The sequence below is a fragment of the Vanacampus margaritifer genome, chromosome 7 (assembly GCF_051991255.1).
Source record: "Vanacampus margaritifer isolate UIUO_Vmar chromosome 7, RoL_Vmar_1.0, whole genome shotgun sequence".
Taxonomy (NCBI): Eukaryota; Metazoa; Chordata; class Actinopteri; order Syngnathiformes; family Syngnathidae; genus Vanacampus; species Vanacampus margaritifer.
This window is the reverse complement of record NC_135438.1, coordinates 4,460,115-4,484,098: the sequence shown is the minus strand read 5'-3', so window position 1 is coordinate 4,484,098 and position 23,984 is coordinate 4,460,115. Positions and strand designations below refer to the sequence as shown.

Genomic DNA, 23,984 nt, shown 5'->3' with positions numbered 1-23,984 from the left:
GAAAAGAAAAAAAAATCGAAATTGAATCGAACTGAACTCTTAGAATCGATTACCCAGTCCTACTTTAAAATGTAGCTTTATGTTGCAAAGAGTGACGTACAAACAATACTTAAGGGAATTATTTGTAAAAAAAAAAAAAAAAGTGTATCATATTAAAGGTTGATTGACATGAAAAAAAAAAAAGACCGAAAAAGTTTTCCCAAATTTTGCGAAAACAACACAGCCGAATTCCCCGCTAGCTGTTTTTCCTCCAATATCATCATCATTGCTAGCACATGGCTTCCCAGCCTCCTAATTAACGCAGCTTGTTAATATATTGATATTTATCCGAAGAAGTCAAACAGCGAAACCGCGCCGTAACCGCGTCGAACCCGGGCGAGCTCTTGTGCGCTTCAACTTTTTGTTTGTGCCACTCTTATGCCCCAAATTAACGACGCCTGGCAATATATTGAAACGTCTTCCTTCTGTCACAGCCTGTCACAGTAGAATTGGCCTCAAACCTCCTTCCCTTCTGTTCTGTTTTTTTTTTTTTTTTTTTCCTCTTCTCTCCTTTCCCCTTCTTGCAAGTGTCCCAGTTAAGAAATTGCTTACATCCTCTACAGTCTGGGGCCGGCTTGAAATTTCCCATCGGGCATGTACCGATATGCAGAGAAAGAGAAGGGAGAACACTTCGACAGATGCCATCAGAGAACAAGCGTGTGAATTACCAGGCAGCCTGCCATCTTGGAGTTCACACGGAATGGCATTAATACGCGATTAGCATCCAAACAACAACAACAACATGAAAGCTGCCGCGGCGCCGGCGTCGACGGGGGAGCAGGTAAAGGTTTCATCATTTATATATTAATGGCTTGACTAACAAAGACTCTGCCGCAAAAAAGTTGAAATGTCACGGCAATCGAGGGACTTGGGAGAATTAGAAAAAAAAAGGGGGGGGGGGTACACCCCTTCAGCAAATCACATCCCGATGAATTAAATATTGGCCACTGTTGACCATGACTTATTAAGCAGGCATGGCGTATTCATGAGTACAATTAAAGACGACACGATCCTGTTAATTTTGAATGCCGGTAAATATTGGCATTACCCAATTAAGTCGCATCGGACGACGGCAGAAGCGTCTGCAAGTGAACCGTGAATGATACGAGGAAAGAAAAAAAAAAAGGGATGTAAAAAAAAAAAACGAAACAATTAAGCCACAGTCGCCGATGCGCTTTCAGTATTTGATTGCGCGGAAATAAAATTCAAACACACAAATATAAAACGACAAGAGTCACAACGAAACGCTGCGGACCGCAAAATCGTCAAACCTTTGCAAAAAAGCCACCACGGAATTATGAGTCGACTGCTCAGGGAGTTAATGGCAATTGGAATTTTGTATGCATAATTTGATGGCGCCTACTCGAGGGAAAGGACCTGGAAGAGGTGGTGACCAGGATGTGCAGGGTTCGAGAGAATTCGGCCTACCTTTGCCTTGGTTCTCAAGAGTGGGTAAGAGGGTACCAATAATTATCTGTCAGCAGCTCATATAACAAAAACAGGATTTGAACAGGGGTGTGTAGACTTTTTATACCCATTGTATGTACATTTTTTCTGCCTTATTTTCTATGGGATATAATAAAGGCATCATGCATGTCCAGTTTTATGTGAATGTTTCATCTTTTCCACTGGTTTAAGGGTTTTTAAAAAGCGGATTTTTCCGATTGCCCTCTTCCTGCTCTCAGCGCACGTCACGATAAACGGTCCATTTTCAAATCCTTAATGGACCTAGAAGCACTTTCCCCCCCCCCCCCCCCCGCGCTACCTTACATTAAACTGTCTTTGCCCATCATTGGGTCGGTCCGTCATGGCTGAGAGCATCATCTGTCTTGATTGTGGTTATCACTTATTTGGATGTTTTTTTTTTTTTTTGAATGGTCGCAAGTTGCAACCGTTTTTTTTTTTTTTCTTTGCATTCAAGAAGCAAATGTGGGTGGATTATTTTTAGACTATCCTGAGCACGCGGTGTATGCAGACATGTGCTTAAATATACTGTAGATGGATTTGAGTCGTTTAACTCTTTGACTGCCAAAAACGTTAAATAACGTTTAGTAAAATCCTATGGGGGAGTGCCAAAGACGTTAAAAGACGTTTGTTTCAAAACAGAGGTGAAACTAACCATTTTCTATTGTTGATTACTCAAAAACGGAATAAGGTAGAAACAAACTTTTTTTTCTGATGAAAGATGAGAGTCCAATCTTTCATTTGGTAGTATGTGTGTTTCCATAGTCCAAACACATCATTTTCTGTGGACCTTGAAAGATCAGTCAAAATGCTTAAATCGGCTGGCACCCACGGCATCCCTTTTCTGAAAACGTCTGGCAGTCAATTAATAGGAGGTCCATCACCATAGTCGCGATATTTCGATGCTAAATTGTATTATTTGAATGCGATAATGGACTTTTTAAAACAATTATTCACTTTGTGCTATGCAAAAGAAACAAAAACAAAAAAAAACACCACACACACACACACACAAAGTCAAAGCAGCATGTATGTTTTCTATACAATTTTTCAGTGTTTCATTTTGAACGAAATTGTAATTTGAATTATGTAACAGTAAAATTCGTAGGGGTGTGAATTGCCTAGTACCTGGCGATTCAATTCGTATCACGATTCATCGGTCACGATTCGATTCAATACCGATTAATCCCGATCCGAATCTATAAATTGAATATTTGCGATTTTTTTTTTTGCTCAAATTTAGAAAATACTAATCAGTAAACTTGGGAACAAACGAACTGAAAAGTCGTGTCCTACACACGCCGGCAGTTTAAAAAAACTTCACGGACGGGAGGAGGAAATGGCGATCGGTATTCACTGGAACTTACTCGGAGCGAAAGTTTGAGCTGAGAGTCCCGCGGCATGCTACGCGCTGTAGCTTCTTGCTAGCTAGCCCGCTAGCCTACAGCCATAATGTGAGTTACAATTTCCAAACAAATCTTCCTCCCACTAATTCACTTTTTAAACATCATACACAACATATACACGGCTAAACTTGTGACTGGGATAAAAATTTATTTTGCAGTTATCTATCGAACTGTGAGGTGTGGTTACTTTCAGTGACAGTTCGAAAACAGCATATGGCTTTCAATCAATCAATCCATTTGTAAGCTGCCCGGGTCCCTCTCACCCGCAAATAGCAGGGGCACATTGCATACAATATATATTGTGGTGATATTTATTTTGTCTTCATGAGCATCCTCAATATTGGAGTAATCCAAAAGTAATCGAGTTACATTACTTTAATATTATGGTACTTTGATTACATTACTAACTACATTTTTTTTTTTAGCAGGCAACTTGTAACTGTAAGGGATGACATTTTAAAAGCGAACCCCCCCAACCCCGTTTGTAAGGCACAAGCCTTGAGGACGAGAATCACCAAAAAACCCGTAGGAAGAGTGAAGAGGGCCTCAGAGATGAGTTTCAGCCGAGAGGAGTGAAGTGGGAAGACCCCCCCCAAACCCCCACCCCCACCCTTTTTCCCATTTCCAAAGGGAGGCCCGGTCTGTTACCAAAGGGAGGTGGAGATTTACTATCCCACCCAGTCAAAGTGTCTCGCTGTTGCTCTGACACACACACACACACACACACACACACACACACACACACGCACACTCCACAGGAAACGGTGAGCCATAATGCGACGGCACCTCGGAGCAGACGGCCGCCTTTGCTCAAACCAAGAGGGGATCCGGCTGCGGCTTTGATAGCGCGTTAATTACTCATGTGATGTGATACAGATGTCTGGGGGCTTCAGCTGAAAGTTTGCCTGACGCTTTCCGAGGGGGCCGGGCGGCGGCAGACGATTTTATAAGAAGCGGTAGGTGAAAAAAAAAAAAAAAAAAAAACACGCAAAAAAAAAAAAAGCAAAAACGGTATTTATTATTGATGCGCAGATCAGTTTGCGTGCTGTCACGGGTCCCGGCGGGCACGGCGCTGATGCTAAACTGTGATGCTACTTGAAGGGCTGGCTGCTAAATCGTTCTTTGTGTACTTGGTGACAGGCGGGACTTTGAAACAGGAACGACTCGGGGGCGAAGGAGACGCGACATGATGCAAAAGGGCTTTAACCGTCAAGCTGGCAGCTTTTGAAAACTTTACCTTTTCTTTTCACGCGACAAATGACAGTCTGTCGTGCCCCCCCCCCCAGTAGACATGTTGCATTGATTTTAACGTGAAATAGAGTCATCAAGGAAAATGCCTTTTGGGTTGAAGCTTCATAGTTTGTTTTTGGACCATTGACAGGTGATCAGCAAAAACTAAATACAAGTTTACATTTTTTATTAGATTTTTCATGTGTTAGGGGTGTAATGAAAAAAAAAATGGAATCAGAAAATCGGTTTTGATTTAATAGCCGTGAGTGCGTTATAAATAAATTAATGAATTTTTCTCAATATAATTTAAACCGGTCAAAAACTGATCCAAAAGTTATAAAACAGTATAAATTGTTTTAATGTTAATGCTGATTTGTTGTTACTTTGAATTAAAAAAAAAAAAAAGTGTGTGTGTGTGGGGGGGGGGGGGGGGCATATGGAATCGTGTTTTATTAGAGAGGTGAACGCACACCCATACCACTGGTATCAAACTCGCCCGGCCAGATTCGGCCACATCATTTTTTATTTTTTCATTTTTTACTATCTCCCTAAAATTACGAGGGCGTATTAGGGCCACGTATAAATATATAGATATATTTTAGTGGGCGGGGACAATATTTCGAGAAAAAAAAAAATCCCAAATTTGCCACGTTATAAACTCGCGAATTTGCGAGAAAAAAACTCGTAAATTTGTGACTTTATAAAGTGGCAGATTTGCGAGAGAAAAAAAAAAAAATTTTAACTTATGAGAAATACACGTAGCGTACTACTTGGATGTTTGTGCCAATACTTTTCGATCAGGTTTTGAAATAAGAAGATAGTAATGGCTTTAACCATATCATGTTAAGCATTTTCACGTTGAAGCGTTGGGTACCGCCAGCGTCAAAGACGCCTCGCTTTGCGAAGGTCCTTACTATGAGGATCAAGCATTGAAGTTCATTTGTTAAAATGTATATTTACTTGTACATTTAAGCTTCCAGAATTATTATTTACACGTTCATACATTTTGGTATTTTTTTTTGTACAAGTAGTTAAGTTGATGTGTCGAATCTGCTGCTCTCCGTCATTCACTTGCATTTACCTAAAGTATGCTAGCTTCTGATTGGTTAGTGTTTAGTCAGCTGATAGGGGATCAGGAAGTGTTGTTGCTCTAGCTGCTGTGTATGACGAGTAAAGTTTGAACTAAGAATGAATCGGTCTCCATCCTGCCATTTTAGAAACCGTGTCCCATTGATTAACCACCAACGAATCCTCACATTAGACTATAGCTACGCTACGTGTATTTCTCATAAGTTTCTGAGGGATTTTTTCTCGAAAATTTGCCACTTTATAAAATCGCAAATTTGCCACTTTCCTAATACACCGTCGTATTAAATACAGTACTAGCTGAACAAAGAATGCTTTAACAGGCTTCTAATTTCATTCATCACTGTGTTGGGTATGTAGAAATATGAAGCAATCATACATTTATTTACATGGTTTCCCAGTCTTATCGGCCCTCCAAGAGAAAACAATCAGAATTTCAGCTTCTAAACAGTATATACTATAGGATTTCTGTAGACTGATTATTTGTATTGAATCAAAATAAAAACTTTTTTTTACATGGTATGGACCAAATCAGTAACTGAATAATGATTATATATATATATATATACCTGCAAAATGGTGGGAAAAGTATAGAACTGATCATCTGGGGTTCATTTTTTTTATACCACAAAGACTTGTCATTTTAACAGGAAAGTGTAGACTCGTTTAAAAAAAAACAACTGTAGTTTTTCTCCCCCTATTTTTGCTCTGCTCTCACTTTTCTCTCCATCTGTCCCCTCTCAAACCTCGTTCCGTCTGACTGCATTTCGCAATAAACATCCATCACATATAAAGAACCACAGAGGGATCATATCAAACTGTCCTGTAAAACACCAAAAAAAATGTTCTGGCATGAAAATGCATGCAGGTGCACTATTCAGCTCCTTACAACAGAAAATAATACGCTTTTTCTCTTCTGCGATTTTTTTTTTTTGCTCAAATCTAGAAAATACTAATCAGTAAACTTGGGAACAAACGAACTGACTAGTCGTGTCCTCCACACGCGGGCAGTTTGAAAAAGCTTCACGGACGGGAGGAGGAAATGGCGATCGGTATTCACTGGAACTTACTCGGAGCTAAAGTTTGAGCTGAGAGTCCAGCGGCATGCTACGCGCTGTAGCTTCTTGCTAGCATACAACCATATAGTGAGTTACAATTTCCAAACAAATCTCCCACCAATTCACTTTTTAAACATCATACGCAACATATACACGCCTAAACTTGTGACTGGGATAAAAGTTAATTTTGCAGTTATCTATCTATTTACCTTTATCTATTTTCTATGTGTTGCTTTAGTGATAAACTGGGGAGTGGAATCAAAGCGCAGACGGCGTTCCATAATGGGCGACGCGGCCTTGCGTATGCTGCTGCTAATGGCCTGCATGGCGGCCAGAGGAATGTGCCAGATAAACAGCGCCGGAGCCGAGGAGGAGGACCCCGGGCCGGGATATCTCCAGCAATCATCCACCCTGCGGCCCAGCCCGGGGCCGGCGGCCCACCCGGAGGCCGTGGTTTGGACCAACGCCACGGTGGTGAGGAGACCCGTGGCGCCGCCCATGTGCTCGGTGACCACCTCCATCAACAGCTACTTCAAGTACATCAACACGCTGATCTCCGTGCTGGTGTTTGTGGTGGGCCTGGTGGGCAACGCCACCCTGCTGAGGATCATCTACCAGCACAAGTGCATGCGGAACGGGCCCAACGCGCTCATCGCCAGCCTGGCTCTTGGGGACCTCATATACATCGTCATCGACATTCCCATCAACGTATATAAGGTAGAGTCTGCGGCGCATTCGTGGTCAAAACTTGCCGGGGGGGGGGTTGCTTTCATGTACGTGAAACGATTTACCATTGAGGACAATTTTGAATTTGAAAAGATCCCTTAACGATTAATCGATCATCAAAAAATAATATTGATTAATTTGACAATCTATTAGTTGTTGATTAATTGATTATGACTGCACCGATAAATGTACAAATTTGGTAACTCCTGAGGACCGAAGAGACTATCTCAATACGGGAAGCTGATGCATTGACAAACTTTAGGGGTAGGGATAGACAGATTATTAGCTAGGCCGATTATCGGCACCGATATTCAGCATTTTGATGACTATCGACATCGGAAATTTTGAAGAATCATACGGCTGATAACAGATCCATTAACTCATTCACTCCCAGCCATTTTCACTGAAGCAACCCCCTTCCCTCGCTTTTGAAAGGCGCATAGAATATTGTGTTCTATTGCTATGAAAACATGGAAACTACCAAAAGAAAGATTAGAGTCTCTTCTTTCATAAAAAGTATATTTCAATCCGTTTCTGTTTTGCAGCAATTAGCATTACAATATAGCTAAGTTTAATCATTTTTCACAAATCTGTTTTGCACTGTGGGGAAATCAGCTTGTTTGCAACGTGGCCCTGGTCGATCTCTTATACTATGCTGCCACCTGCTGGCCGTTTTTGTAATAACTACTATTGCTTCAACTGTTATCTGCAGTGCAGAGGCTGCTCTAGCACAAAAAAACATTAAAAACATATAAATACGTCTTTGGGCCACTTAAAACATTTAAAATAGAACATATTTATACGTTTTTGGGCGCAAATGAGTTAAAAAAGTGTTTGGGGGGAATCAGGGATCTCATTATTTAAATTTTCATTAATGCTTCTGACTCTGGAAACTCTGCACCTTCTGTCTTTCTTCAAAATTAAAACTAGTTAAGTAAAATTGAAATACTTCCGATATTTTGAAATTTTAAAAAACTTTATTTACTGTAACAAACAATAGGGAGCTATATATACTTAAGTTTTTCAACGTTCAATAAACATAAGCTTAAAAAATTAAAATAAACAATCGGATATGGAGTTTGTATTTCTTACATTTTTGATCATATCTGCTCCAAATATCAGTTATCGGCATCCTCGGCTATTAAAAATCGGTATCGACCCTGAAAAAAAAACATACGGGTCCATCTCTACTCTGGAGTGCCTGCTGACCCCATCAAGACCGAAATTACACAACCAAGTCAATCTTGTGAGTTGCTTAAAACAGTACAGACGGGAAAGGCCGGGGTAGGGCGCAAATAGACGGGAAAGCGCAATCAGTCGGGCCGCCGTTATCTCCTAGCCGCCCCCCCCTTCCTCGTGTGGCCACATGGGTGATGAGAGGTGCTGGGATACGCTGGGCTAAAATAAACACGGGAATCAGACCTTCGGCCGCACATGCGTGTCGCCTTGAGTTGACCTGGGACATTAGTCACTATCCTTATCTGGAGGCTTTATGAAAATAACCACTCCAGCCAGATAAATCACCTCTTTTTGGAGGGGGGGTTGTTGATCCCGCAAGCCTTGTTTGATTTTACTATCCTTTGAGTTTGTTTGTTACAGTAACAGTATTTATTTATGCTTGTTTTTTTCTACTAGTACACACACACACATAAGTTAGAAAATAACCACAAAACTAGCATTCAAAATTACCTTGACGTTTATGCTAGTTTTATTAGCTCGTCTAAGGTGTTTTGTATTGTGTTTTTTAAGTCTTTTTTTTAAGTCTTCACGATTTGCCAAACTGCTGCTTGTTATGAAGTTTGTTGCCACCATCTGGTGCCGATAATTAAAATAGTTGCTTGCGACCCAAGTCAAAAAATACAAATGAAAAAATCAGCTGAGTGACAAATTAAAAAAAAAAAAAATGTCCAAGTCCGGTCATTAGCTCTGCATTCTCATTGTATTGCAATGTTTACAGCTGTCAAATAAGCTTCCACTTCTTAAATTAAAATGCTATGGTCAGCACAGGGTATAACGCCATTCTCAAAATAAAAATCCCGCCATTATTTTTGCTCCATTGGAGTGCAGTCAGCCATTAAAACACCTTTTTAGGAAAGTAAAAACCCTACATGAAATTGCTCCCTTTCCCCCAAATAGATAAATTATGTAATCTGGGAGAAAACATACAGCAAAAAAATAAAATAAAAAAATAAAACTGTATTCAAGTGTTGAGTCTTGAAAGAAACCCATTTGAACCAAATTGTTTACAGTTTCTCGATCCCTTCTATCCAGTCCTGCTATTTAGTTACAGTAACTCTTGTTTGACTGTACAGTAGTTTACATCAAGTGTAATTCCACTTTCAACCACTAGATGGTAGCAATCTTATTTAGAATGACAGTGTAAATTAAAAAAAAGAATGAAACAGGAAGTACTGTATTTCAGTACAACCTAGTTTGTGTTGAGAATGATCGAATACCATTTGCTGTGATCCTGCTTTTTACGCCAACACAAAGCGACAGCTATTGGTAAATTTTAGAATACACATTTTAAGACAAGATTATTGATATCTGTATTTGTGAGATAAGTTTGTTATTTGGGGGGGGGGTATTTGTGTTTTCCATTGCGCTTGCCCCTATTGTATTATACAAGTTAAAATGTCCTTGTGTTATTTTAAAAGGGTGTTTAAAAGGCCTCAAAAAGAATCATGTGCCATAAATGCTAGACTTTCAAAACAAGTTCAGAGTATCGGACAGTATATCACTGATATATTTAAAAAGCTGTCATTGGGAATAATAAAACCAGACAAAAATCCACTCCCTTGAGAAATGCTAAAATGTTTCAAAAAAGCAACCAAAATGGCCAGCACGGAGGTCCGAGGGTTAACGTTTTCATGGTGATAAACGCATAACGAAGTGTCACAGTGACTCGTTAGGGAAAGGGAAGCGGGCAATGCTCAAACAATGACGCCGGGACCACTTGAAAGCCTCTTCCTTGGAGTCGTAAGCCCAAAAATAATCAGGCACTCTAAAAACAGTGACGAGAGTGCCTTTCCTCTGGCCTGTGGGAAAACGTAAACAGCTGGCGTAAACAATACAAGGATCCAGGAAGCCACATCGCGGGGCTCTTCCTCTATCTTAGCCTACCTAATGCGTCTCGGATCCCCTTGAAGGGAAAGTGGCAAGACGACGTACAGTACCGCATCTCCGCCGCCTTGCCTCGCAAACTCTGCTGGGCTTTAAGAGTGCCGTGTGATTTTTGAACAGTAAAACAGGAAGTGTTGACTATCAAATGAGACATTAAAAGTCAGCACGGTAATGCGAAAATGCACGGGGGAAGCCATTATGCTAACAGGAAGAGGAAAATAGAGGACAATGGGTAGTTTGGGATTTTCATTAATTGGAAATTTCGCTTTGTTTGATTTTTAAGTTAATTTTGATTAGATTTTAGAGAAAGTTTATTATTTTTTATTATTTTTTAACTGCTTCATTTTTGTATATTTTTTGTTTTAGAATTAGTTTTAGTTTTTTTAACCTACAGCGTTTTTTCTGAAGCATTTATGTTTTTATTTTATTGCATTATTGATTTTTGTTTTAGTTTTAGTTATTTCAACAAAATTAACCAATCACTTCCAATAGGGAAGACTTTGTACACAATGTTTAAAAAGAGATGCTGCACTGTTATTGGCCAGGCAAGTCAGTCGTCATTTGTACTACCAGAGGTGAGGTTGGTTCATTTTGTTGACTATTGAGAAAACCCACACAAGCATGAGGAGAACATGCAAACTCCGCACACAGTCTAAAAACAGTTGGGTCAAAAATAACCCAATTATGGATAAAAAAAATGGACCGATCCACTTTATGGGTCACTTTGACCCAACTTTCTGGGTTGTTTTATACAAAATGACCCCCTTTTTTTTTTCAACCCAAAGTAAAAGATCTGACCAATATTTATGAGTTGTTTTACACTAAAAGGCCCATTTCTTGACTCAAAGTTGGGTCAAATAGACCCAAGTAAAGGATCGGTACATTTTGGTAGCCCGCCAAGCCACACCCACTTTCTTGAAAAAGTCCATATACAATCAAATTTGTCTTTTTGCGTGACGTTGTCTTCGTGAGCAACTTCACTCTTCAAGTTTTTCCCACAACGACACAAGTCATTCACTACGGTCTCTTTTTGGCTAGTAGCCATGTTGGATTTTTACTCTGTGTCCGCAAAAAAACAAAAAAAAACAAAAAAGACTTCAACGAGTTGCTTTTCTAAATTTTAACCCAAAGTAAAAGATCTGACCAATATTTATGAGTCGTTTTACACTAAAAGGTCGATTTCTTGACTCAAAATTGGGTCAAATAGACCCAAATAGAGGATTGGGTTATTTTTGACCCAACTGTTTTTAGAGTGCAGAAATGAGATTCAAACACAGACCTTGTAACTGTAAGGCAGACATATTGACCACCAGCACACCGCACAACAACGACATAAGTCATTCACTACTGTCTCTTTTTGGCTAGTAGCCATGTTGGATTTTTACTCTGTCTCCGCAAAAAAACTAAAAAAAACTTCAACGAGTTGCTTTTCTAAATTTTAACCCAAAGTAAAAGATCTGACCAATATTTATGAGTCGTTTTACACTAAAAGGCCGATTTCTTGACTCAAAATTGGGTCAAATAGACCCAAATAGAGGATCGGGTTATTTTTGACCCAACTGTTTTTAGAGTGCAGAAATGAGATTCAAACACAGACCTTGTAACTGTAAGGCAGACATATTGACCACCAGCACACCGCACCTACTGTATTTTTTTAAAATCTTTTATCTGTCTGGCTATAAATAAAAAACATAATACATACTTTCCAGGTGTTACTGATGTCAAAGCTGCACTCTCATTGGCTGGTCAACATGTCTGTAATCACATTCGGTACTGGTGATTGGCTGACAGTATTACTTTCTTCCTTGTATCTAATCCAACCCCTGACTGGTTAATTTATTGATAACAAGGTTTGTCTCAGAGTTTTGGGGGATGTGTTAAGGTCACGAATTTCTACTCGCTTTACGTCACTGTGATTTTTTTTATTTTTCTCCTGCAGCTACTGGCATCACGGTGGCCATTTTACTACAACGCCTTTGGACTGTTCCTCTGCAAGCTGGTTCCCTTCCTGCAGAAAGCCTCAGTGGGCATAACCGTCCTGAACCTGTGCGCTCTCAGCGTTGACAGGTCAGTGCTTAGACCAGACATGGGCAAACCCCGGCCCGCGGGCCAAATACGGCCCGTTATGCGTTTCAATCCAGTCCGCCGAACTTATCCAATCAGGCTAGAAAAAAATTCAATTTTTTTTTCTTCAGCTCAGTGGCCGAGTGGTTAGAGTGTCCGCCCTGAGACTGGGAGGTCGTCGGTTCAATTCCCGGCCGGGTCATACCAAAGACTATAAAAATGGGACCGATTGCCACTCTGCTTGACACTCAGCATGTCAAAAATGGGTGGGCCAATGGAAAAAAATTCTTTAACTTTACGCCTTGAATTGAAATCTATTAATAACAGATGCAGTCACCCGGTTTGACAGATCACAGTGTATGTGCTATTATAATCTATTTACATTTCTCCTCCCACTTTGCCAAATAGTGTGTAAATGCCGCATCTTGCATATTCATTGAGGCAAACGTACTACCTGGATTAGGGCTATTTTATAATAATAATAATACATTTCATTTAAAAACAGCACCTTTCAGAACACCCAAGGTCACTTTACAAAGCATAAAAACACAGCAAAAGTTGAGCTAAAACAATAAAAATGAAGCTATTGGAAAAGCAGTTTTAAATATGTGGATTTTGCACATTTGAAAAACGCAGTCCTAAGTGCACATAATAAGTAAATTGGGTTGTACATTTATCTGTGTGTTTTTACTGTGCTTTTGTAAAAATGGTGGGTTTTTGTATTTTCATGTGTAGCCTACTTATGTTATATCGTTGCTCACAGGAAGTTAGAGAAATGACTGAGGACACTCGAAATTATAGTACATGCCAGGCAAGGCCTAGCAAGTCCTGAGATTTTTAAAACTTTATTGGACACCGTCAACTTTTTTTTTGCAGAAAAAAAAAAAAAAAAGATAATGTGATAATTAACTAGCTAACCTTCTCTGGAATTCTCACTGGAGTTACTATTCTAGGCAACACTGCTACTTTTTTTTTTACATTTTGAAAATATTTTCTTTATTTTTTTTTTTAAAAACTTAAATGGGTCAGCTTGACCCACAACAGGTTACAGGAGGATTAAAGAGGGAGCGATTGTGCTATTTTATAATTTTTTTGGGAGGTTATCACTTTATAGGAAACCTTGGACTAATTGCGCATTATCATGCGGGGGATGACTTATGATTGTTTTGTTTGTTTGAAAATTCCATTACAGATTAATGGGTGGCTATTTTTGCAACATGAAGTACATTAAATATGTATTGCGGATGTAACGTATAGCGTGGAAAGCGTTCTTAAGAGCGAACGCGGTGGGGTCAAGTTCCTCTCTGCCCGTGGTCGTTAATAGAAATCCACCCCCCCCCCCCCCCCCCCCCCCCCGATGGAAAAAATAATGACGGCCGAGTGCGGCAGACACAACTGCCGAGATAAGAGGCTCTCTGAAGGCTCTAATTTAATGACCTTCTATTATGGGAATAAGAGATGATACGTTTGAGAGCTTGTTTTTGCAAATGTTAGTTCGATTAAAAAAAAGATGAAGGGGGTTAGTTTAAGGTCATGGTTATTCTAAGTCCCCAGGAAATTAAAGATGGAGTCTCTAATGTATTGTGAACACACACGCTGAACTCGAGTTGATTTTTCACATATCTCTACTTGAGTATTTATTTTCCTAACAACATTTGACTTTCATTCTTTATATCTGAGAACTGGTATCTGTACTTTCTGTTTATTATGTCAAACAACGTTTGCTAAGTTCTTCAACATTTGCGGATGACTTCGACTCAAAATAAGATATGGAGAGAGATGGAAAGTCAAACATGGCAGAGAATTTGTTGGGTCGATTGAGACGTTTGGGACTTGTAAGGTGTAATGGAAACCAGGGCGCATTAACGAAGGCAAAAGAGATTCTGAGAAACAAGATATTCCCCTACCACGGCCTAATTGAAGAGAATTGTTCTGGGATGTTGGCTATAAGAATGATTTATGGTGAATATATAGTGTAAAAAAAAATACCCGCTTCTGGACCATCTAATCAGAAAAGAACACATTCAGGTAAATGCATTTTTTCAGGTATCATTACCTAATTTAGCATTTTTTACCTAATTTAGCATTTTTTGGGGACAGTCAGTTTGCGTTAGCATAGAGGCCCTAGCCAATGCTAGCTAGTTTTCCCCCTTCAGTGCGATTAACGAAACTGGGAAAATATTTTTAGTTTTTAGTCTTGTTTCCCGCCTGTTGTGCCAAGTTAACAAAACACGTACTGTATATAATTGATAGTAAAAAAAAAAAAAATGTCTACGTTTGTACTTAAGAACATTTCAGACTCAGTCTGTACTTCTTTTTTTTTTACTTTTACCGAAGTATGCCTAAAGGATTTGAATCAGTACGTTTACCAATCTTTTTTTATACACAAATATGTGTACTTCTATGTTTCAATATTAGTGGATGATGGTAAAGGGACGGATTCGTTTAGCGCTTCGTAAAATATACATGCCGCCATGTTGTTGAACAGAGAGATTCAAATGCGCCATGAAAAATATATCGTTTTGTCCATGAAATCTTGATGCGTGATTTTACTAAAACATTTTCGACAAGCACTTTTCTATTAATGAAACAAACAAGCAAACAAGCCGACGGGCGGACCCCCCCCTTCTCCACCAAAGACGGAGGCCGGGGTCTGTTCGGCGGCGTCACGTAAATAAATATTAGATATTTTAAATAAACAATTGATCATCTCTCCACATGGATTCTTGAAAGTTTGATGGGGCCATGCTGACTCGACAGTTTATGGCGCCGCTGCTTAGTGTGCTGCCGTTTAAACAGAGAGAGAGAGAGAGAGAGAGAGAGAGAGAGAAACAGAGACAAAATTTGTTAGCTATATCAAGACTACGGAGACATTGAATGACTAATAATTACCTAAATCTATAGATGGATTGGTATAGATTGATGGCTACGCCGGAATATGGATATAGATGTGGATAGCTATGGGGTAGATCAATATGGCTATCTATATATATATATATAGATAGATAGATAGATAGATAGATAGAGCACTGCAATGTAGCTAGCAAAACAGCTAGTTAGCTTTATCTATTAGCTAGCTTGATTGTTAGCATAATAGCTACCTAACGTATATTGAAAAGTAGTGATCAGATTGCTAAGTTCGAGGACAGCGTAGCAAGCACATCAACACGATAGCAAGATGGCGCCAATGCCCTGTCTAATAGGAAAGCAGTAAATTAGTGAGGCATATTTACAGTTTAAACTATTACTATAGGGAATGATATGCTGTACATTTTTAGTGGGAGTGTCAACTACTACCAGTTTCTTGTAATTAGCGTCAGGGTCCTGCAGCAGGGGATTACTACAACAGTATTCATAAAAACTACAACCAATTTCGACTTAAATGCACAGACCGTCTTCAGTGCATATTTGGACCAAGGTGTGGATCGAGAAATAAATCAAGATTGCCGTTTCTTCCCGTGTGGCAGGTACAGAGCCGTGGCATCTTGGAGTCGAGTGCAGGGCGTCGGGGTCCCACTCTTCACCGTCATGGAAATCCTCTCCATATGGGTCCTGTCGATGGTGCTGGCCACCCCTGAAGCCGTGGGCTTCGACATGGTCAGCTTCAACTACCGGAATGACACCCTGCGCACCTGCATGCTCGTACCCAAGTCGGATTTCATGGTGGTAGGTCATCATCCCACTTTTATCATTTTTTATCATTTTTTGTGCTTCGTCTTCAAGAAATTGTGAAAGGAGTTTCGTTTTGACTAGACAAAGCATTTTAAAAGAAGATAAAAAGCACACCTGCCTGCGTGTATTGACTGTTTGGATTGGGGGGGGGGGGGTAGTCACAGACTCTACAGAGCTTAGTTTTTGAGTTTGAGCTGTAGGTTGTTGTTGTCCCTCCTCCTCCCTCCCTCCAAAGACATAATTGATTACAGGCTGAGTACAATTACCAAGACCTGAAACCTGAAGCAACAAAAACCTGAGACCACATGCAGATTTAATCCATATGCAACCTAATGGAGTAATCACTCTCAGATAGTAGAAACAACATACCGGCATCTTAGTAAAAAACATTAAGCAGTAGTGGGAAGTAACGAAGTACAAAGACTTAATGACTGTACTTAAGTAGAGTTCTCAGCTATATGTCCTTTAAATGTGTTCATTTGGCTGATGACTTTTTACTTTTATTCCCTACATTTAACAGGGATGTGATTTGACCAAAGTGAAATTATCTGAAAATTTAACCGGGGGTCTGGGGGCCGCCGGCACCCAGCTAGGTCCATGGGTTTTCCGTGTTTTTAAGTACTTTCAATGCACTCACATGACAAAGAAATAGACAAAACAACAGCATAAATTTTCAATGTATATTGAACTATCCCATATAAAATGGCAGTTTTAGTCAACTCAAAATCAGTCACATTCAAAAACATTGGACTGCCTTTGCTTTTAAAAACTATCACTGAGAATATCATCATATCTAACTAATGTGATTACTAAGTTAACACATAAATAATGTTGAAGAGTTCAAATTTCATGAACAAATAATTGTATCATGACCAAATGATAAGTAACTCATATTAGAGCATACCACAAATGTCTTTGTTATAGCAGAAGATGTTATCTGTCGGAATCATGTGCATACACAATGAACTACAAAAAAAAAAAAAAAAAAAAAAAAAAAACGGAAATTTTAAATTTTTATTTTTGGAGATAAAAAAAAGCGGAATTCCGCGAATTAGCGGAAAAATCACATCCCTGATTTAAATACAGTTCTGTGCTTTGTATTTCTTACTCTGTCAATGTAGGCTCGTCACTTTTTTTTGAACCTTTACAGATGATGACATGACGTAAAGAAAAGATGTAAATAGAGAGAGGTAGTAGAAGTCAACCATGGGTATGAGCTCTTGGGGACTAACAGAAAAAAACAAGGACAGCAGTGACATGGTCACGGTTCACCGCACACGGCTAGCGAGCTAGCTGGTCCAAAATAAAAATGACATTTTTGTCATGTTATAAGATCAATATTGATTCTGAACAACTCAAGATGATGTACATGGCGCAGTTTCTCGCTGTTATATGTGGTGTGATCAAGTCAGGTAAATCCCCATTAAAGGCAAAAGGTACTTCTGCTTAAGTACAGAGTGGAAGTATTTTTGCCTCCTTACGAATAAATAGCTTCCCACGGGTAAGCCATGGCTAAGATGAATGTTCCTTCCTAGTTCTACAAAGATGTCAAGGACTGGTGGCTGTTCGGTTTCTACTTCTGCGTACCGCTGACCTGCACCGCCATCTTCTATACCCTGATGACCTGCGAAATGCTCAACAACAGAAACGGAAACCTGCGCATCGCTCTGAGTGAGCACCTCAAACAGGTTGGAGGGATTCATTCCAAACATCAAACATTGTTTATGCCTCCCTTTAAAAGTGTGGAAAGGGTAGAATTCAGTAAAAGTTTCAGGTGCTTCTAAACCTACCATTCGCTTTCTATGTTTTAAGGCTTTGTTAGGTCCAGTGGTTCAATTTCTTCACACAACGTAAACATTAAAAAAAGAAAGAACGAAATAAGTCCAAGAGAAAAAAAAATGCATCAAGGGAGAGCAAGAACGTAATCAGGAAGAAGGTTTGGTGTTACAGTGAGTACAGGGATAGCTTGCGGAATAACTAGCTTGGTTGTTAGCAAAATAGATAGCAAGTTACATAGCTTGGGAGACGGCTTAAAAAATAGCTAGCATGGTAGTTTGCTGTGCTGGAGGCAGGGACGGACTGATGGACAGATAGCGACACGGAGGTAGAAAGATCATCTCTAATATTGCTTGAAGGAATAGTAAGAATGCTAGTTAGCATTATAGATATAGCTAGCAAAGTAAAAGGCTCCACAGGTAGCATTAGTCTTAACATGATAGTTTGATACTTCAAGAGATAGCTGGCATGAAAATAAAGCAACAGCACAATAAATAGATGGCAAGATAGATACAGTAGATACCCACTGAGGTAGCCATCTTGATAATTAGTATGATATACGGAGGATAGATCAACAGCGAAAGATACGTTGTGAAATAGCTACCATGACAAAACACAATAAATATAGCTACAGTACAGAGGTGGGAAATCCAGGTCCAGAAAGCAAAAACCCTGCCGCAGTTTGGCTTTAGCCCCTGATGTTAGCTAGCTTGTTAGCTCCCTAGCAGCTAAACAAGCACCAATAGAGCTAGGCAGCTAGCATCTGGGGCTAAATGCTACAGTTTGGCTTCAGCACTGATCTGAATATATGACTGGATAGATGACAGGCCAAGACTTTTGAAGCCGCAAGGCCGCCATATTGCTCCTCGCAAGAAACGTTTCTCGGCATACGCTCCTATACATTTACAGTATCAAAATTGGAGCACATTTGAGACAGTACATAGTAGAAAAAGCATGATTTCAGATGTTTTAAATTTGTGAAACATAAACAAGAGGACTTTGGATATTTTACAACTTACCTTAAATAAATGTACAAATTATATGCTTAATGATGTTTACAGGAGGAATCTTGTAAAAAATAAAATAATTAGAGAATTATAACTAATTCAACAAAAATCTAAAAATCAAATCTAATACTTGGGTCTAAGGAACTGAGCGTATAGTTTATAAAGTAGTGTCTGCTTGCGAGATGGGAGGAACAAGATGGCCGCCCTGTGACTTCAACGTCTTTTTCAACGGCTTTGATTAGCCAATAAACGCAATAAAATAAAATTTTGAAAAACAGTTTGGACGACATCTTGGGAGAATAAAACCTCGCATTATCAAAGTACCCGAATGTTTCAACGAAGAACCCTTAATGAACTGCTTGCTCGTCGTCTGTCTCTAGCATGCTTGGTATTAACAGACCTCTCTGCTCTAAAGGAAAACGTCATGCTTTTTTTCCCCCCCGTCTCGCTGCAGAGAAGGGAAGTGGCCAAGGCCGTCTTCTGCCTGGTCCTCATTTTCGCCCTTTGCTGGTTCCCGCTTCATCTCAGCAGGATCCTGAAGAAGATGGTTTACTACCAGAATGACGAGACGCGCTGCGAGCTGTTCAAGTGAGTCGGAGAGAACACAATGTTCGATGGCCCTGAAGCCTTGACTTTTTTTCGTTTCTTTTTTTTTGCTTGGTATAAATGTGGCTGAAGCTGACTTGTTTTTGTTTTTTTTTCAACTCCATTTCCAGTTTCCTTTTAGTCATGGACTACCTAAGCATAAACCTCGCAACTATCAACTCCTGCATCAACCCCATCATCCTCTACTTTGTCAGCAAAAAGTTCAAAAATTGCTTTAAGGTAAAGTACTCTACTTTCAATCTAATGAAATTTAGATTTAGGGTCCATCCTTTGGTAAACTCCGGCTCACATTTTCAAAAGGTTAATAAACAAATGTCCAAAATAAGCTCACTTTTTGTCATTTTCCCAAAAAAATAAATCTAAAGGCTTCCTAAAAGGCAAACGTAAACCATGTTGTTTTGTTCATGACGCTCAGGCTAATGAAGTTGGACACAGAGATAATGACGTTACATCTGCGACACGTACGATGATTTATGAATTCACATTGTTTTCAAACTGCTGAGAACTGTCAAAGGGTTGGGGGGCTGTCTGGAGACAAAACATACCTCGAGGCAGACCTAGCCCGAGACACAAGAAAGACCTCTTTGCAAATCTCCCCTTTGCTAAAACACTCTCTATCCTCTCTCCACATGTCTCCCCCGCAGTCGTGTTTGTGTTGCTGGTGCTACTCGGACAGCCAGCTGAGCAGCATCGGAGCAATGAACGGCACCAGCGTCCAGTGCAAAAGCCCCGAGCCCAACAACCTGCATACCGACCGCAGCCTGCGGAAAGACAGCGACTGAACACTTGGCACTCGGACACTATTATAAACTGTTAGCTTTCCAAAATATATGCATTATTATGACACTTTTTCAAAAATCTAAAAAAAGGGACTGCTGATATCGCCTTGCATGAACCTGGCAGAGGCACCTAGGAAAGAAAAAAAAAAAGGTTTCAAAGGAACGGACAAGTTGCCTGGAGGACTTCAAGTCACGGGATGCAATTGAACTGTGAAGTACCGTCACGATTCCATTTAAAAGGGCAGCACGGTGCCACACAATGGAAAGAAAAAAAAAAAGACAACCAGCTGTCAGAGGAAATGACGGCAGACGAGCGCTCGCGCCCATCCCAGGAGTGGGAAAACAGGAAAGCGTGTTAGTGACGATTAATTCTCCATCAAACACGCCCGTGGATGTACTCATTATTCATTTAGCCTCATTGTGTTATCAACTTTTGAGCTTAAAGCCACTCGGCATCTTTGAATATTTCACAAACGAATGGTCACAGAGAGTACATAGGAAAGATTTCCTCTCGAAGCAATGCGACGGTGACGGTATATTTACGATATTTACAGTATGCTCACGTAATCTACAAAACATGTACCTGTATGTCCACTTTTATAAAGTGCTTTACTCAGCAGTAATAGTAAATATTAATCAATGACAAAGGCCACTGCATATTCACGGTTCAGCAAAATCGCAGATGTTGGGGAACCTATCCTCCATCTGAGAAATTCATCTAAGACCTGTTTTCATGCTCAGGCCAAAGCCATGTCTAAAAAAAATTGCGATGCAACTATGTTGAACTAAATGGAGGAGCTTCAGTTAGTCAAGCCATAGCTTTGTCTCATACCCTCCAAAAAAAGTGATTTTGCTGCCATCTTGTGACATCTATAAGCAAGTACAAACCTTTTTTTTTTATACAGATAGACTGTCCCATGACCAAAGTTGGGAAAAGTTGACGGTTGAGTTATTGTGTATATCGCAATAACAAGCAAGCCATGGGGCTAATGACATGATTGTTGGAAGTCAAACCTACCAAAAATAAATGATTTATGGCTGGTGTCTTTAGGCAAATGTTAAATACATGTATATAATTGACATTACAAATATGAAACGATACATGTACTAGATGGAAACAAAGTGTAAATATCAGCTATTAGCTACAATACAGTAAGATACAGTAAGCCTCATGCTAACATAGCTTAGCCTGTGACTGAAAACCGTCTAGCTCTGTCCAGCGTTCCAGTCCTTGCCAAAATAATTTAATTGGAAAAATATCCATATTTGATAGTCTGTGTGTACATTCAGGCAGATTTTGCTACAGTAGCCAGGCTAACTCTCTCGCTAACTACCCATTATACTTAGGTAGCAGCTAGTTAGCCGCAACAAACGGAAAGCTAAATTGGATATGTCTATTCCTTGGCTTGTATTCCCTCCATAACATCACCACTTACTTTTTGTGAATATTGACTATTCACACAGATAAATTTTATTTTAGTCTCTCTAAAAATGTCAACACACCAACTCAACCGGCCGATGTTTCAGTACTGTTTGCACTTTTTCAACAGTCAAATGAAGTTCACCTGTAAAGATGATATTGTATTTTAGGTTCATCCTGAAAAGTCACCAAAAACCAAACACAAACACTTTTTTTTGTGAGCAGTGTATATGTTCTGTATTTTTGTAAGTGTGTTCTAAGAGTGACGTGTGTATCTTAAGTCGGGGTGTTTTGCACTGTGTACAGAAGGACGGTCCAAATATGTACAGATGTTGCCATTGCTAACATTGTTAGCATCACTTCTTATCCTAATAAATCTTGGTCCAGTGAAAGTTTATTTCCCCAGCCTGTGCTAATATAGGCTCTTTAGAAGGAGTCACAAGGAGGGCTCTCGATCCCCCATTAGGCATCTGTGAGAAAACGACGTCTGGGAGTGATTGCGAGCACACGCTGACCCGCTGTGACCGAGCGAGGCCCTAAGGCTTCCTGATCCCCGTTCGCAGAGGATGTGGGAATTTGAGACACGTAACTCGATTGTCATGTGTTGCCAAAAACAGGATCAATGGGGAGCTCTAGATTTTGTTTTCTCAGCTCAACGTGGCAGGAATTGGTCCTTTTTCAAAATTATGCAATATTGCAATATTATACTTTACTCTTATATTATTCGGATAAACGTTCCTTAATTTTCATAGTATGAGATTTTTTTCTCACATACGTTTGTGATTTAATTTTTTTCGTCAAATTGTTTCTCATAAGTACAAGTTACAATTTTGTGTAACATGATGACATTTTGGTTCATTTATGTAGTATCTATAATTTATTTTCGTAGATTATTTATAATATTTCGACTAAAATTGCTTCACTTACAAGTGCAACATTCCGTACAGACATGTTTGACTTTTATGATATCTTTTCCCACGACACTTACAAAATCTCAACTTCTTTTGCGTTGGTGCTTGTGAAAAGATAAACTGGAGTAAGTTTGCACAAATCCCACCAAAAAGGCCTACGCATAGCAGCCGTATTAGGATAAATAAGTCATGTTTCGGTACTGTAGACTTATGTAGTCTTCAAACCAAACAGGGCTGCACTTTGGCTGATAAGCAGTCAGCCTCCTCCCTTTGTCGTGCATTTTTATTATCAACACCATATTTTCCCCAACTGTGAGGCATAATCTGCATGAAAAGGAAAGAAAAAGAAAAAAATCAGGATGGACGCCACATCCTCTAAGCTAAAACACCTTTCGGCTGTGATTAAACGCGACATATGTTTATCCACCCTAACCCTCGTGGCTTTACCCTGCCCGACCGTCCCTCGGAGGCATCCATTCGCTCGTGTGACTCGTGGCAAAGATTATATCTTATTCATAAAAAGCCAAAAGGAGAAAGTCAAACATTCATGAACAATCTGTCTGGAAACAACCGGGTGGGGGGTGCAACAGGGAGGAAAAGTTCTGCTTCTCGTGAAGACAAACATACTGCATGCAGTAAGAACCTTGAAAGTCGCACATTTTGTAATTCGATGGCATTTGTGGTGAAAAATGGGGGGAGGGTTATCAAAATGTACCAATTTGTTTGGCATAGTACACAATCACACATTGTTACAACTTGATTTTTGTAAAATGAGGGCATTTTTTTCTGTAGATTAAAACATATTTTACTGACGGAGAAAGGATACAATACATAGTTTGTTTTTAATGTGGAGACTCACCTCCCAGACATACGCCGTCGTCTTCCCCATGAGTTCAACGATGGTCAATAAATTCACTACAATAGCGATCAATTATTTTTTCACTTGTATAATAGTTCATGTTACAAAGCACAACGTTGATTTTGGTGGGCAGGAATTGGTGAGTCATTTTACTTTGTTAGTTTTATTGAGTCTTATGATTTATATTCCCTATTCTCCTTTATGGAGCAAAATAATGCAAACATTTTTGAAGACGGACGGTTTAGCCAGGTATCTACATTTTGCCACCAGACTGTATTTTGACTTCTCTAAATGCTTTGCCTCAACACTGCCGTGGCTTTACATTTATTTTAGTCTTATACAATGGATGAGTCACAATATAGTAAAGTAAAGTAACAATATATTAATTGTTGCTTTAAACATTACATGGGCAATAAAAATGTTTCATAATGGACACATGATAACCCCAGAACAAATTGTTTATATTCACACTATCATACATGCTTTGGACCTTTTATTATTAAGTTATGATAAAGAAATATCACTGCCAAAGCATTGCAATATGATTTAATCTCCTCTTTCATTATTAGAAATATACACCTAAAAGTTCAGAATAAAGCTTCTGGTTATATTTTCAATGTTAATTTCTAATGTAAACAAAAAAACAATAAATCTGATCACATGCTGTACTGATTAACAATTGTTAATAAACATCGCCATCTGGTGGAAAGCGTGAATAACAATCAAACTATCCAACTCCTCCTGCATGTACAAAACCC

At 39.5% G+C, this 23,984-nt stretch overlaps 1 protein-coding gene across 1 annotated transcript; it reads left to right on the top strand.

The window, feature by feature from the left end:
- Window positions 1-3,561: 3,561 nt before the first annotated feature.
- ednraa (endothelin receptor type Aa) lies at window positions 3,562-21,848 on the top strand. The gene is made up of 8 exons (XM_077571789.1): window positions 3,562-3,865; window positions 6,522-7,000; window positions 12,072-12,199; window positions 15,664-15,862; window positions 17,404-17,556; window positions 19,106-19,239; window positions 19,368-19,476; window positions 19,902-21,848. The coding sequence occupies exons 2-8, from the start codon at window positions 6,566-6,568 to the stop codon at window positions 20,037-20,039; spliced, it is 1,296 nt and encodes a 431-aa protein (XP_077427915.1). The 5' UTR covers window positions 3,562-3,865; window positions 6,522-6,565; the 3' UTR covers window positions 20,040-21,848.
- Window positions 21,849-23,984: the final 2,136 nt, after the last annotated feature.

Excerpts from the sequence above, each read along its gene's own strand:
- ednraa (XM_077571789.1), top strand. The coding sequence starts at position 6,566 with ATGGGCGACGCGGCCTTGCGTATGCTGCTGCTAATGGCCTGCATGGCG. Across the intron at positions 15,863-17,403 it reads CCAAGTCGGATTTCATGGTG|TTCTACAAAGATGTCAAGGA; the intron begins GTAGGTCATCAT and ends GTTCCTTCCTAG. Across the intron at positions 19,240-19,367 it reads ACGCGCTGCGAGCTGTTCAA|TTTCCTTTTAGTCATGGACT; the intron begins GTGAGTCGGAGA and ends CTCCATTTCCAG.